The sequence below is a fragment of the Hermetia illucens genome, chromosome 5 (genome assembly GCF_905115235.1).
Source record: "Hermetia illucens chromosome 5, iHerIll2.2.curated.20191125, whole genome shotgun sequence".
NCBI lineage: Eukaryota > Metazoa > Arthropoda > Insecta > Diptera > Stratiomyidae > Hermetia > Hermetia illucens.
This window is the reverse complement of record NC_051853.1, coordinates 75,512,398-75,528,905: the sequence shown is the minus strand read 5'-3', so window position 1 is coordinate 75,528,905 and position 16,508 is coordinate 75,512,398. Positions and strand designations below refer to the sequence as shown.

The window sequence follows — 16,508 nt, the reverse complement described above, 5'->3', positions numbered from 1 at the left end:
TTGTCCAATTAAGCCAATAACAAAAATCATCAAATTCTATTCGTTTTTGCCAACACATAGTGAATAGACAAGATCCAATATGCAAAAATTCCATTCCATTATAGAAGAAAGGAGCTGTCGAAAAGAATTGGTTGGTTTGCTGTGCAAAACATTCTTCCATTGCAAAATTATTCACTTCCCTCTTGAAGCTGATTAGCAACAACATCTATCCTAGTCTTCCGGCTAGAACTGCGATCTTTGCGGATTTCACTGTTAATCTCCATCGTAAGCATGGCCCAAAACAGAACCACACAAGTAGCGCAAGCGTATAAAGAAAGATATGAGGGTTCCACTCTACGCTAAAACTCCCAAATCTGCCTGGTCCTCCATGTGAGTGTTTATATAATATCTCACCCAAATATACTTATATCGCATTATTTACACTGTATAGATGCGGAATTTTGCTCTAGATCTTCGGGGATCGTACTTTTACAACATTTGTACGTTAGCAAATTTTTTTTCTGCTATCGTTCGTGGTCATGAATGGAAAGAAAAGTGAGTCTGATGATTATGGTTAGTGACAAATAATGCTGCATGTTAACGGATCCAATAGATACAGGCGGATAGTACACACTGCCAAAAACGGTGAGCTTTTTTTGACGGAGCCACCATAGAGTCTGGCTTGTTTTGTTGGCGGCCGTAATCGGTCTTGATGGGGCTGGGCTGAACGTCTCAATGCCTCTGCCGAAAACCTAAAATGTAAGCTGAACCCATGCTCTTGGGGAAGTAGCGAATTTTTTTTATCTACACAACAACAAAAGATAGCAGATACTATGCCTCGCACACATACTATATGGTTACAGTCTTTGGAAGTGGAGTCACAGCATTTTGATTGCATAGAATGCATGAGTGTTTCAAATAATTGAGAAATGAAAATTTTAATTTTTAATCCCCAGTTGTTCGGATAGGCGAATCATAGAAAAGTAATAGCATATGTATTTTCCTATGAAAGCACTTTTATCTAGAATTAGAGGATTGAATGCAGGGTGGAATTTCTCCATGCATTTCTTATAATTATTTTCAAAGGTTTTTCTGGGTGATAGTGATAATCGTTTTAGAATGACATCTGAAATTAGATTTTCGGCCTTATAGTGGACTGGGTCTTTGAATTTATGAAATGCTGAAGGGTGCCAGAAAACCACGAGCCCTGTGGGCTGAAAAGGGCCCATTTTCAAATGGTTTCACACGAATGTGCCTCACTGTCCAATATGCGCTTTTGGGGCATGTACTATATACACTCTCCATCGCTTGTATCGGGTGCGAAAGGAACAACACAAAATTACAATACGTTGCATATCGCTTGACAATACGACGTTTTTGCAATAAATGTGTATGAAAAAGACCCATTTTTATATTTGTGTTACTCGTACGAAAAAAAAATTATATAGGAGATCGCGCCCCCTCCCATACCATTGCAGCAGCGGCTGCAGTCCATCTATATGAGCGCCAAACGTACTTTGTTGGAAATGTGAATACGAAAATTTGATTATATTCTGTTGACTTGGAACTTCATAATTTTTTTACTTTACTTTTATACAGTTTTAGAGATCTATCATTCCGGCGGTTATTTGAATGTATTAAGAAGCCAAAATCGTTGCAATCGTGCAGTTGCAACCGTTGAATATTGTTGATCGCCGCCGCCGCCACTGCAATTTGTATATATCCGCCTTCATATATATATATAAGAAGTTTGATATGTGCTTTTTAATAGTGTAAAAAATACAGTTCTTGTTACATGCAATTTTCAATTCAGTCGAGATTTCCAATTCGATCGGGATAGAGTATAGACATAAAAAAATCAAATTTCAAATTCGCCGAAATTGCATTCTTAGATGCAACTCGAACGTTTTAGCTGGAGTCTAGTCACTCGGATGGTACAGCGGAAAACCTAGAAGAAAAAAAAACCTCACAGAAAACATCCTCGGATCTAATCAAATCGACTGACAATCTAAAAGTTTAGTAGTTTCAACGAATTTGATATTCCTTGAAGAGAAGTTAGTTGTTCAAAACGTAGATTTGATGTGTAAACGGATGTGCAATCGAATGCAATTTAGAATAAGAAATCAACACTAGGGAAACTTATTCAGCCGGGCTAGTAACAAATATGCAATAAACAAACTAGTTTAGTTGTTACAGAAAAAAGTGATACTGTACTAAAAGTGTTATCTGAATTTTAATCTGAGAAAAATAAAAGATACTATTCGTGATTATAAAAAAACACGTGCATTGATTCTACCCGTGATGAATTGGATGAGATATTGATTAAGTGTATAATTTCAAACAAAGGATCATCTAAATGTTCACAGAAAGTGATATGGACGAGGATTATGCAGTTAGTAAATATTTTTATTGCTTCCATATTTTCCAAAATTTCAATATCACAATACAAAATAATCACCGGATAAATATGTAGTGGAAGTTTTTCATAAAACTGCTTAGGAAATCTTTATGATATTAGCTCCGTTCAACAATCTGTACTCCAAGTACCGTCGGCCGTACTTAAACTCTGTGAGATTTACCGTGAAAGTGTTACAGGAAAGTTTTACACCAAATATCGTTCGTGAAAGTACTCCACATTTTCAAATCTGTAGAAAATTTCCGAAAATCCCGCATTGGGCGCTGGAAAATGAATCTTCAATTAAAAATGAATCTTCAATTAAATTTAATATCGTAGATATATTCTGTAAAAATCTGCTTCTTATTACATATATATGTCTGATGCCGACAGTCAAATCGTGGTCAGAAGTACAAGGAATAGCACGACAATCAAAAAGATGTTTTTTGCAAAGTTTAACTATTCTTGGAGCGGTAGAAAGCAAGAAGACTCTAGTCAGATCCAATTAATTTAATTTTTAGGGCAGATATAGATAGATAACGTCTTACTATTTCCAAACTCTGTAGTAATAATGTTCATTATCATCAATGGCGCAAAATCCGGTGTCTGGTATAGGCCTGCCTTAATTAGGAACTCAGATCATCCCGGTTTTGCACGAGGTCCTCCAATTCGATATCCCTAACAGTCTGACGTCCTAGCCTAAGCCATCGCTCCATCTGAGGCAGGGTCTGCCACATCTTCTTTTTCTACTATAGATATTGCCCCAGAGGCTGTTTGGGTTCCACCATCCTCACTTGTAAGGATTATGTAAGTCGCATTCCTTCTTCAGTAGGTAATGTCGCTTCTTCTCTCCTGAAAAACCTTTTTGTCAACCAAATAGTAATTTTTTTACATCCAGGCTCAACAGTTAATCCCTATATCAGATCTTGCCGCTAAGTTCATGCTCAGCCAATTAAAGAGACCAACAAGTAATGAAACGTATCCTTTCATGGAAATCATGAAACTTATTTTAGTCGCCTGACCAGATTTCAATTGATAAAAGTAACTTCTATATCAGTGGGAAGAAACTAGATTGCGAAGTATAAGAAAAATCCAATAATTAATATAGATAATTTCAGATACGATTTACATGCTCACCGGTCGTTTTTGCAACTGACAGTGCCCAAGGGCAATGCAGTATGTTACGACCCAGCAAAAGAATGCAGCATTAAAGAGATTCCTTCACCTTAGAGTTTAGCGAAATTCTTATTTTTTATGCATGGTATATTAACTAAGCTATCATCCAAGTCAGTTTCCCTATGCTTCTGCTCATTTTGTTGCCTCAGTTTCTTCAACATCCCTCGGCAAGGAAGTTAGCAGACGATGGCTTCAATAAGCGGATATTTGTGGATGTTTGTCCTTGTTTGGTAGATGATTCCGATCTTCCTTTCCTGGAAGCCATTTGTTTCCTCTAACGTGTGAAAAGCCCGCTCAGTTCATAGGTCCTTTTTAAAAAATCTGGAAACTACCGTAACAACAGAAAAATATATTATATAATGATTGCCCTACTCGAATTCACTTAACTTATAATCAGAGTCGATGCCAAAAATCACACTATTCCTTCGAGTTTGAGGTGGCTAGCAAATATGACTAGATACAGATTATCAAAATATTCTGTCCTTGATTATTCTACCGTAGTCATGCAATTTACATCTTATTATGAAGAACCGGTTTTACCATCGAAGAGCCAAATTTACTTTGCTGCACATAGACTAATTTCTGTATCATTAGCATGTCTGCCTGGTTCTGTTTAGCCAGTTGAGGCGTGATGCAATTTTAGGATTTAAACCCGTCGATCGATTAGCATTAAATTGTTATAAAACGCAAAGAAGCTATCGGAGATGCTAGCTAGTCAATGCTGCCAATGGTTAACTCTTTTTCAATTGTGTGTTTCTTTTCTTATAACCCTATACGGCTACCATGATCCACTAAATGGGATATAGCGCCACGCCTACGTGTCATCGTTGCCGGTTCGCTCAAATGTGCTTTAACTTTTTTTAAGTCTTCTCAAGATGTATACAGTCCTTCTCTAGTGATGTTCTATGCCACGTGTTTATTGAAGATAGCGGATTCCATTTAATGGCATATCCAGCAATAGAGTTGGGTCTTTTCTCAAAATGTAACCAATCCACTGCCATTTCCAACTTCTGTTTAACTAATTCCCAGTACCCCAGGCCCGAACGCCAATGTAGTTCTTCGTACGAGATTGTGTTGAGCAGGAGCACGCCGTTTGGACTCCCGAGACAGGTATTAATGAAAGCCTGAGTAATGCAAATTTCTTGCTCTATCTATCGTTTTTGTAAAATTCAGGTGACTTTTAGAGCATCTTCGCTGATTATTCATTTCATTTCATTATTGATTCATTTCCTTCCAAGTGATTATCCAAAAAAATGAAGCAATCAAAAATCCGATGGAGGAAGATCAGGACAATACGAGGGTTGAATCGGCTGATGACTATCTCCAAAATTTTTCCCTGAGTGAGTTTAGCAGTGTAAGGCGTAGCGTTGAAATAGTGGAATATGACGTTACCTCTATTCACCGGCGATAGACGTATTTCCCCAGCGCCGCCTTGGGACGTTCCCGTTGGGCATAGTATATTTGCACTGTTTGGATTTGGTTCCCTGGTAACAAACCCAATAAATAATCCCTCGAATATCACACCAAACACTCAATAAGACCTTAAGAGAGTGCTGGAATTGTTTTGTTCTTCTTACAAATGGTTCTACGGCGTTTATCACTTTGTTAAAGAACCAACACATTTCTATGGTGGTGCGTGTACATTAAACCTCTCTGATAGTTCAACAACAATGACGTTAACCATTCGTTTTTTGGCCTTACAGTAAATAATGGCTTAAATCGATTTGGTCTACTTCTATGCCGAAGACGTCGCATTTCGTTCAAGACTGAGACTTAACTTGAGCTACCTCTAGAACGCACCGTTGCTTTACTGTTCTGCATAACTTGTTTCAAAAACAACTCAGCCGTCTACCTTCTAAGGATATAGTAGATTACACAACAGGAAAGGAATTATCGCCAAGTATTATTGTATGACCTATCTACTGCCACTTTCATCTGGTTGTTTCAACATGTATGAACTTTTTTGGATGATTATAATTATACGAGTATCACCTCCTCCCACTCCTTAATATAAATTGGGTAAAATATTTTAATGTTTTAATTAAAAAGGGATAATTAATAAACCTATCTCTTCCATGGCCTCCGCGTTTTTCAATATATACTCAGTTTGCGTTTCGTGTCCTCCTCAATTTCGAATGATTTCCTCCAACTCCAATTTACCTGGTGTTTATTCTAGACGAGTTTCCATTTTCCGAATATAATGATAATAGTCCTCGAATGCATTCTCACTAGTCCAAATTTAGCAAACTGTCGCTTGCAATTCTGTTCGCTCATATTTAATGCTCCTTCATTATGATTGACAGATCATTTTTCCAATACTAGTCCATGATACCTTCTTAGGAAGACATATAAGCAACGCTATAGAACCGGTCTATGGAATTCGCCGTTAGTCCGGCGAATTTTAAGTATCAGGAGTTTGTTTACACCACTCAATCGGATAAAGATTTCGAATAAGTGCAAATCCTATGATAAGACGATAGAGCCAATAAGGCTGGTTTTCAGTCAATTTTTTATAATATTCCACCAGGAACCCTATTGGACAAGGCGATTTTGAACTTGCGAAAAACGATACTTGATTTATAAACGGCGACAAGCCCAAACATTTTTAAACCTAGCGCTCTAAAGATGAATACAAATCTACAAGGATCCTGAACGAAATTTAAAGGGGTAATTTTTTTCCATTTGATGGTTAAAAGACAAAGTTTAGAGCCAGATTTGACTGTTTTCAAGCGCCCCACATATTTCTAGCTTTGGGCGCCATCGGAACACGGATTAGATTTTTTATATTCAATGGTTCGTTTTAGTATTCCTCCTGTTCACACAGTAAGTGTGCTAATGGAATCGACCTGGTCCTGGGTTTTTTTTATTGTTGTGCAGAATGTATGCTACCAAGGTAACCAACATTGAACCATCTATGAGCCTTCAGGTTTTAGACCTTGTTAAATTAATATTTGAAATTTTGAATGCCTAATAAATAGAGCAGTTAAGACGGCTCTATTTTTTTTAACTAAATATTTTGCAAACCTTACCTATAATTTTATATACATGAATCTTGTTGAAACCGCTCACACTGAACATCTTTTCTTCCTCATCTGTTCTGCTACTATTGCAAATGGACCTTTTTCGCAGCCGCCTTACCTAGCTTTTAACTCATTGCGTAGATGCCATCGTAATTGGATACAGTAAACCCAACTAAATATTCATTCGCGATTTAATATTCGCATTAGATATAACATACTTCGAGCTTCAAGTGGTTCATAAAATTCAATCTGCCTTCATGAGACAAGAGGGGACTAAGAAATGCACTATCGCTTCTTAAGTAAACTTTCCTTTTATTCCTAGTTAAGAAAGACACAGCCAACAAAGTCTACCGAAAACCTGAATTCATGGAAAAAGAAGGCTTGCAGGATGTGGATACCAAGCGCCTGGCTGATTCGACATCCATATTACAATCAACGTGAGTTGCCCCAGGCCCCAGCAGGCCCACCCCCATCAATGCCGCGACATAGTGAAGTCTGATTTGTGACTCTTACTCGACACCGTTGATTTCATCCTCTTGATCAGCTTTGATGATATTTCAAAATCAATGAATAGTTTGTAACGAACTATTCTATAGTTTGAAATCTGCAAAAACCTAAGCGCTGAATTCTGGCATCTGTTTTACTGAGAATATCTATTTTAAATCATCTGTCTCCAACATCACCTTGGTATTCTCAAACTTCGCTTATTTATAAACTGTCACTTTATCGTACTTTTCGTCATCTCCGTTATGTGTTTATCTATCAGGCACGCCATCCAAACGTAAGAAGTATTTAATATAACGGTAAATAGTCAATTGCAAAGATATGATAGTTGTCAGTGGCATATAACTAGTACCGACTATCAATAAGATTTGCAGTAACTCAAACGAAAAAAGAATTACCTAGACTAGAAAAGCGGCCAAATTTAGTTAACAGGCTGACTTGCAAAAACCAAGCACTTGTCCAAATACAAAGGCTGGCAACGAAATGGTGAAGAAGCAGATCGATAGCTCTTGGAAATGTCGCTTTCCTGAAAAACTCGAAATAGAGTAAGTTACACCCATTATCCCCCTGCGTCCCAGAAGGGTATATGCTAATTATGTGCGTAATATTTGGTATGCTTTACCTCTGATATACCGAATTTCGGTTACGAAAAAGTGGAAAGGCAAAGCTAAGGTTCTAGACTTGTTATAAATGTAAATTTATTCGTTCTATGGCTATCATAACTCTAAATTAAAGAGCGTATGACTTACATTCATGACATGGCTTTACAGCAATTAGCGGGGAAAATATAACTGCACTCATCAACATATAGTATACACTATAATAATCTAGGAAGTCTAAGGCTGAGTAAGACAAGTCTCACCCTTGCCTTGCTCCTATTCCCGCAGAACTAAATTAAAGTCTACTTCACATAGAGGCCTCCAGTTTAGATGAGTGTATTTTTGTATTGAATATATTATACCTTCTGGCTCCCTCGCACTATTCTAGCTTCTTTTCTATCGACATTATTGATATATATCCGAAAATCGTTTTTGCGCCACCATCAATGCTTTCACAACGGTACAGTCCGCTTCAGAGCTTGGCTTCCTTAAACATTTGCTTCAACTAAATTTGTCTAGTGATCGCATCCCTCAATTTCTGACTGTAGATCCTTCTCCAGACTTCTGGCTCACCATTGATTTCATATATCTCGTTGTTGTACATGTTGGGCTATTCATCTTAAACTGCTCATCATAAGCGTATGCCATCTAATAGTGTCCCTCTAGTGTTAATAGGGAACATTCTTCAGAGCTAAATTGAAAAGCATGAGGGCCAACCCATCACTTTGTGTGATAAATGATTTGATGAGCCGAACCGAACCAGCAATAACCACCTCTTCTATGGACGGAGGATCAACTGCAGAAATGGAATATTCGCATATTCGAGAAAGACGCCGATCATGCCTCAACAGGGACTTAAAAACTATCTTTAAATGTTTTTTCTACTTTGAATGCTCGTCTGATGTGATCTGTCACAAAGTTTTTGTCAACGTTCCCTAGAGTCTTATCAAACTATTTTCTCTTCTGCCCATACCGTGATTCCGAAGTCCTTCTGTGTAACCATCCGTTATCCCCCGATGTGTCACCTCATTACCAACTTAATTTTTGCGCTTTTGTCAACCGTTGGAGCATGGGCATTGATTAGCTAGACCTTGGAAAATATAATGTGCCCATAATGGATCGTTGATGGGTCTGGAGGCTGTAACTTAAGGTCTCCTTTTTACCAACTACAACTCCAAACTCTCGGTTTTCTGACATTTTTCTACTATTTGAGTCTGTATACGATTTAATATCTATAATTTCACTAGCAAGGAGCTACGTTTTCTGAGTGACAATATTTAATTTATTTTTCCACCTACCTAACACAAATTCTATTCTAATCCGGATTCAGCCGCCGAGGTTAGCATCATGTATCTGAAAAGCTGTTCTTTTATGGCGTTTAGTTTTTGGTATGTCGGTTAACACCAAACCTGAAGGACCAGGTTAAGCATTGGTTTGAGGAATAGATCATTACATAGCCTGAGACCTCGGATATGGCACTTTCTCTAAATAGATAAATCCCGCCCACAATAGCTAACTATATGCCGCTGGGTCGCTGATTTTTAATTTTCTAGTTCATTCATTCCGTAAAGTACAGTGTCTGTATACTAGTCCAAGACTCTCTTCTTCCCTATTCAATAAGTCACTCTTTTGACCGTTACTGCCTTCCAAACAGAAGCTCTGCATAATGCCGTGAACTCCCAGTACCCACTAAATGAACATCCTGCAAATGTATCTTGATCGCCTTTTTAGGCATTATCTTTGCTGAAGCAAATTCCCTTTCGTGTACTCCAATCCAATACTAACATTCTGTAATATTTAGAACAGACATATTAGCGGACAATCGCAAAAATTTCGACCTACAGTAACTTTTTTAATATTCATAAGATATGGATTTTCTCACTGTTTATTGACAGATAAAACGACGTAGGGCATTTTTATTAATCACCGAAAGAGTTCATTGCTACTGTTATCGCTATATCGCCAGACAACGGATTTGAGGTTCAAATGAGATATGCATTCCAATACCCTACGATAAGCTCCATACATCCTGACTACGAATCAAAAAACAAACATATTAATACCTATTTCGTTTTGACGATTTGAAAAAAAATGGAAGCTATGGAAATATATAATATTTCGTTAGATTGGACTGTGATTCACTCCGTTTAAATGCGACCCTCATTCTTCATTCATGTTCCTCCACTTGAATCATTCTTTTTGTGGCTCTATAAATGACTGCCTGCCTGCATCGTAATTTCTTTGGTCTCAATCTAATCTAATGTCCCAAATTTCTATCCCTCACTGGACGTAAACAACAAAGACTGTGACCTCGTTATTATTTTCAATTCAATCAACCACAGTCTTACTAACGCCTCATTACAACTCAAATTCATACAAATATTAATGCACCACATTCATCATCATCATCACCACCGCAAAGTGCATAAACTAGGCTGATGATGCCTTTTGATTGGTTTTGTTATCTCGTCTACGGAGTTGTTTTAAGATATTTTTAGTTATTTTTTATTCTATTTCATTTCATCTCTCGTCAATGTGTGGCACTCATTCAGTTAACAAGAGGCAATAGATAGAGAAAAATTGTAGAAAATAAATATCAAATTTGTCTTTTGCTTTTTGTTTTGAAGAAAGCAAGTATGTAACTTTCAAAGCTTTTTTACTTGAAGACTATCTAAGATATTCACTATGAATAAACAATGCTGGCGGGTCGGCTTAAATCAATAAGAGACGAAGGAGGTGTTAAATCATGCGATAAATGAGGCGCTCGCATTGAAAAATGCATTTGTCTTTTAATTCATTCCCCTTTTGACTTCATGCAGATACGGCGAGAATTCGTAGTATTTTTATCTACCGCTAAAAAATAAGCAAAGATACTGTACTTTTCGGGAGTTTATTAGAAATATAGTAGACGGCCTTCCTTTATCAGACAAACACGTAGTATCATTTTATTTACGACAAAAGCAACTTATGCAAAAAGATTTGTAAATTTCCAAATATGGTCTAGTTCCATTTTTAGCTAAACTTCCATATATTTCTTTTACATCACTAGATAAATATTTTTGCTAATTTTCGTGAGTTTAACAACTTGAATAGAATGCTGTCCAACAACTGTTTATTATCTAAAACATTATCATCATCATAGTCAAGTAAAGAGATCGAACTATGGAAGGTCGGCAGGGTACGTGTTTATTGCGTAGATACTTTACATCCTTAAAACCATTTTTATGGACTATAGCGCTTAGGAAGTACAGGAAATAAATAAGCGTTCTCCACATGCACTTTCGAAATAAAGTACTTTCAAATATATTGGTCCTTGAAATCTATGGTCCACTGGGTAAAAATTATCTTTAATAAACATCCGGTCTGGAAATCACTATCAAAACAAGAACTCTTTGCATTATATCTTCTCCAAAAGAATGGAAATGTCTTATTCGCAAATATAAATTCAGGCACCTGGTCTGTCAACTTCTGGTGGTCTTTTATCCTCAACATCCAGTTACATAGATGGATTTGCTGCGTACATAACAGAGTTGGCGCCCAACGTGGGGTCACAGTTATTGCGTACGTAACAGAGTTATAAATGAACCTTAAGCTCCATAGACTGAACTAATCGAGGCTTTTAGTAATCCACTGAAACTTGCTTCCCAAGTCTTTGTCTTCTTAGCAACAATACTAAAAATTAAAATTGCCAGGAACTTTGTTCACCTTCCAGGTGTGGTAAACATAGCGGTATTCCGGCGCTTGTGGAGAGTTACTTGTGCAGCTGCACCTAAGAAACAGGTAACCTGCATGGCTGCTTTCCAATACTTTTCAACGTGGAATATTGCTCGGTCATAGTTAGCAATCTTTATTTGCTGGTGTCCTTTTAACTTAAACGATTAACTAAGATTCATTGCACTAGGTCCCAGAGAGCATTAATTCTTTGGTTCTCAAAATCCGTAGATAAGTAATTCTGCTGGTTGCAGTTAAGGGCGACAAGGCACCATTTTCAACGTGCAATAGAGAATTGCAAAAGTCGCCACTTACTTTTTTATCTCTCAAAGGACCAACCCCAAGATTAACGTACTCTTTCAATTTCGGATTTTTACCCACTTAAACCATCTCACTTAAGCTCCTTTTGCGCTCAGTCTCAGGATTTATAGGGGAACGATCCTGCGGTTAACCCCAGCATCTTGGTTTTGCTCTGAAATTGACTCTTCATCATTAACTTTAGTCCTTAGGGATCAAATTGTTCGGCTTAACTCTTTTCAATCTTCTCGCAGACTGGACGTACCTTTGCAAATCAATAATTTGTTGTCTTCTGGTATAAATTCCATCCAAACAACCAGTAGTTCTATTTGTATCTGGCGCTTAACTATTCCTTCTTTTTAGGGTTTTGTGTAAAACAAAACCTTATTAAATCGATTCAATGTCTATGAATCCGTCTATCTGTCTGCCTGTCTGACACATCCTATTTACTCTGAAACGATTAAACAAAATGTTGGTGTGAAAATCTAGCCTGTGAGTCCCTTTACATGCGATGAGTGATTTTACAAAAAGTTTACGAGAAGGGGGAGTGAAAGGGGTACATTTTTTATCAGAATAATAAGAGTGACTCCACTTCTCAGAACTAATCTAAATATAAGCTGGAAGGTGGGGGAACACGAACCGAAGGTACCATAAAGTGTAACCTATCCAACACAAAAAATCTGAAAATAATCGCAAAGACGCCGTATCTAGCTTCTGGTTTCCAGACTTGCTTTTAAATGTATCTTTTCCAGTTGAGCTTAGCATAGAGCTTACCTAAATATCTGACTTTACTCACTTGTGGCATGTTCTGTCTGCTGATTTTGACTTTGACAAAGTTCACCTTGTTGTTAGTGACTTTGATTGTCCATGCCGTAATCAATTTTATAAAATGTTCAATAGCGTGTGTTCATCAAAAAAGAAAGGCCGCATGAACCAGAAAAATGGGAAAAAATTTCTCCTCCAATTGGTCCGGTCCACCATCAAGTGGATAATGGACTCAGTGCTGCCTCAATTCCAAAGAAAAATAGTTCATTTATCTCTGCAAGGCAATCAGTATATTCTTCATTTTGTCCATGGTGAGCGTCCTTTTCAAAACTATCTCTTGCACTTTCATTGTGGCCCGATTGATTTGCCGCTACTAAGCATTTTTGATTAGGTTATTTACCCTAATATTTTCTTAGATATCCTCCCCAATAACCAGCCCAGGAGAGCGATCTCTCCTTCTTGAAAACAAACATCACAGCAAGGTGGTGATCGGAGAGTACGTTTTCAGTTTTCTTCATGCTAAACAGCCAATATGTAAGTTTAACACTGCCTTTAATGAGGTGATAAACTTTTCTGATGTTTAACTCCACTTTTGCAGTAGATTCTCTTTCTTTTGGAGAACTGTTTTCTGACCTTCAAAGTTAGCCTACAGTTGGAGCTCGCTTAAATGTGGGATAAACTGGCTTCATCACGCTCTATGTACCTAGTGCATATGATGAGATTATCGACCAATTGTAACACTAGAGTCGGATTTATTTATGTGGATTGCGAAAAGTGCAACTATTTTTGGATCGGATAGAGTCAATCATGTTCCTGCGAGTCATAAACGGAAAACATTTACATTTGTAATATTTCTTGCTAAGTCAATCATGTTCCTGCGAGTCATTAACGGAAAACATTTACATTTGTAATATTTCTTGCTAACTTTGATCAAGTCAACCAAAAATTGGCCCTTCCGTCTTCTTTTATCAAGCAGGGCAAAGAGTGACTCAAATGCAATAAGGACATAAGATCCTAGCTAAAGTAATAGCTCACGGCCGTGCTTTATCACTTCTGAAGTTTGAGGGCGTCAGCATCCGCTACGAATTCCCTAGTTCAATCGCGTTTTCCCAGGCTTCAAAGTAAACTTCGGCTTTACGGGCTTGACCAAACAATTTTATGTTTCCCATTTGTTAGCTAGATAACGTTGCACTATGCAATTACATTACTTCTACAAAGCAGTGGCATAAAAGCGCGATTTATAATTTTCCACAGTCGACAGTGAAATATTCTGCCGTCGCAGTTGTCAAAGGTCAATACGCCAATGGTACTCCAGTGATATTAGTAAGGTGTTACATTTTAAGCTATGAAATTGTTGTTATATATGCTACGTCTCCGGATTGAACTACTTTTCTTCACTTAAAAGTTGAAAGGTGAATATAGGAATCTTGCTGGAGCCATACCTCCGAGATGCGTCATACTGCATTATGGAGACTAAAAAACAACGCGAGTAAGCAAAAGAAGATAGTGAAGAGTATAAAAAATCCTAAATATAAAAGATACTTAAAAGAAAAACGAAGCATCGCATAAATCAAATGAATTAAAAATATCAAGGAAAACAAATAATTCACCATAAAACACAACATTCAAAAGAAAAGTCGGCCCTTCAGGTGGATGTAGAGTTTTCATATAACAATGCACTGGCCCACGATGGCTCCATTTGTGCATGGCTCGTAGCGTATATGCATTGAGCATTTCTGACTATTCACTTCAATGTGATAATGACATTTTATTTAGTAGTTTGTAGTAATTTCCCTCGAACGAGACAACTTTAAAGTATTATAACTTTATTGATAATAGTAGGATTTTCACCAAACTTTTCACGATTGTACCTGACAGCATTACCGATAATATTTCAATTTTATGGTGTAAAATAAACTCAAGTGGGATTTCCACTCAATCTCCAAAAAAGTAGTAAAATACTATTATTAACTTTCGGATTATCGGTGTGGAAGTTATTTTGAAACCTAAATGCAGTTTTCAATCAATTTTTTTCAAATTTTTCGGTTGCGTAGCTTCTACGAATGAGTCTAGCTTTGGTTCAAAAATACTATTCATTAACTCTCTATGCCACAGTATCTGTAATTGCCCTGATAAGAAATAAGTAGGAGGTACTATACTAGAAAGCGCAACGCATCACAATCGATTTTCTCTAGAATGACAAAACGCTTATCCTTACAATGCCATTTCTCATCAATTTAATTTCAAAAGTTTTGTAATCGCAGCAAACCAGCTAAGGTAATGAAAGCACCCTTACAATGTACAAACATTTTTAAAATGGAGCTACTGCCATTTACTGACATAACCTTTCATATTTATATTTTCTCGAGTTGTTAGCATGCATCTACCTGATAGGAAGCTCTATCAAGCAGACCTCTCATCAAACAATAATGGAGAAATCTTTTATCTCCTAAGCTGTTTTTAAAGAAGATACAAAATACAAAGCAGAACTCTGCGATCATCCCATCCTATCTAGTCGTTCCCGCTTTGAACCTTGGAACACTTGTTACACTCTCCCGAGCCATCTAAGGAAGCTGATCTCTGAATATTTTAAAGGCAGATGACAAGCGTTTTTGCACTACAAGAGCTCGCCTTCCGCAATCCATCCATTTGATCATCTGCCAATAAAAGGACTTATATTTGACACTGCACTCAAATCAAACCAATAAGGACACCGGTAGATGAGCACAAGTCTAACCAAAGAAGATTTATTAAACGCGAACAAGTAGAGTAATTCGCCGGCAGATATTGCGAAAAGTGTAAGCACAGTCACTCTTCCTTGCTATAATCCATTCAGAACATGAAATTCTCTACTAGCAGTGAGACTTCCGTCCGTAATGGCAAAGCACTTGCCATACAGCATACTAGACACTATCGCTACGGGGTGGCTGGGAAACTCGTTCTTTAGGAGCTTGAATTGTGCATCCGACAATAATTCCTTCTTCTTGATATGCCGTTCAAAACTTTCAATACCGAAACCTCAAACAGCTTACTGATGTTAGGCAGCAAATTGAATGGGCAGTAGCTCTTAGGACTGGATGATTCCTTCCCTCTCTTCATGATCGGGAACAGTCGGGCTTTCTCCCATTTTCTTGGAAAGAAGGAATTGTCCAGTAAATTATTGAACAGGCTACAATAATTCTGAAAGCCAATGTCCGGTAAATGTTTGAGAACTAAGTTGGGAATACCATCTACACCGGGTGATCTCTTATTGTTTACCCGTCTAAATATGGAGGTGAATTCCATTAAACCAAGTAATCAAGGAGATTATCACTCGGTATGAGATTCTGATACTTACATGCTTAATCCTTTTTCTGAAGCTCTTTAAGAAAATAAAAGTGTTGATTCATCAACGTTTTGCCATTTAGTGACATTCACCATTTTGGGCATGATTCTCACTTTTTAAAATTTTGTAACAGCGGGCCATTTCGTCCGCGTTCACATTGATTTCTTCAGTACATTTTCCTTGAGTTACATCGAAAAGGGAAGATGAACTTGTAAATGTAGTTAGTATAAGCTTCTTTTGCGGAGGATGGTAACTCAGCCACACTCATGTGGCCATGTTGAACGTTTCAAGCAATGCGCTTTAGTGCTCCTTTCCCTTCAGGACTTTCGGATAAGCTTGAATGCTATCCAATCGTCGATTATCTTCGGACGGTGGAAAATCTTACATGGTATATTCCGCAACAGAGTTGTTTTCCCAATAAAGGACCTATCTACTGCTGCTTCCGCCGTCCGATAAACACCACAATAAACCCGCAGGTATGTGGTCCACACATCGACCGCGTTCTTTGTTTGACATTTTCTCAAAGCCGAATGTCCCGATGCCATGACGCAAACATAAGTTGATAAAAGCTTGGAGTTTTTGAATAACAGGATAACAGACTGACTGATGCTCCCCATATTGCAACTAGAGTGGAGATTGGCGCGAAAAAACTTCAACTTGGTGAAGATGGACTTCCAGATTTTACACAAAACAACGAAAGCGGACGTTGTCAACACCTGCATTGGAGTGCACTACAT

At 37.6% G+C, this 16,508-nt stretch overlaps 1 protein-coding gene across 6 annotated transcripts in view; it reads left to right on the top strand.

The window, feature by feature from the left end:
- The first annotated feature begins 1,501 nt into the window (after positions 1–1,501).
- The window catches only part of LOC119658257 (broad-complex core protein isoforms 1/2/3/4/5), a 159,848-nt gene continuing 144,841 nt past the window's right edge, over positions 1,502–16,508 (top strand). For 2 of the 6 annotated variants that reach the window (XM_038065542.1, XM_038065543.1), the window contains exon 1: positions 1,502–2,371. In XM_038065542.1, coding sequence (XP_037921470.1) covers positions 2,336–2,371 — 36 coding nt within the window. In that variant the 5' untranslated portion in view covers positions 1,502–2,335. The remainder of the gene's footprint in view (positions 2,372–16,508) is intronic. The other 4 variants (XM_038065546.1, XM_038065547.1, XM_038065548.1 and 1 more) reach the window with 3 other exon arrangements.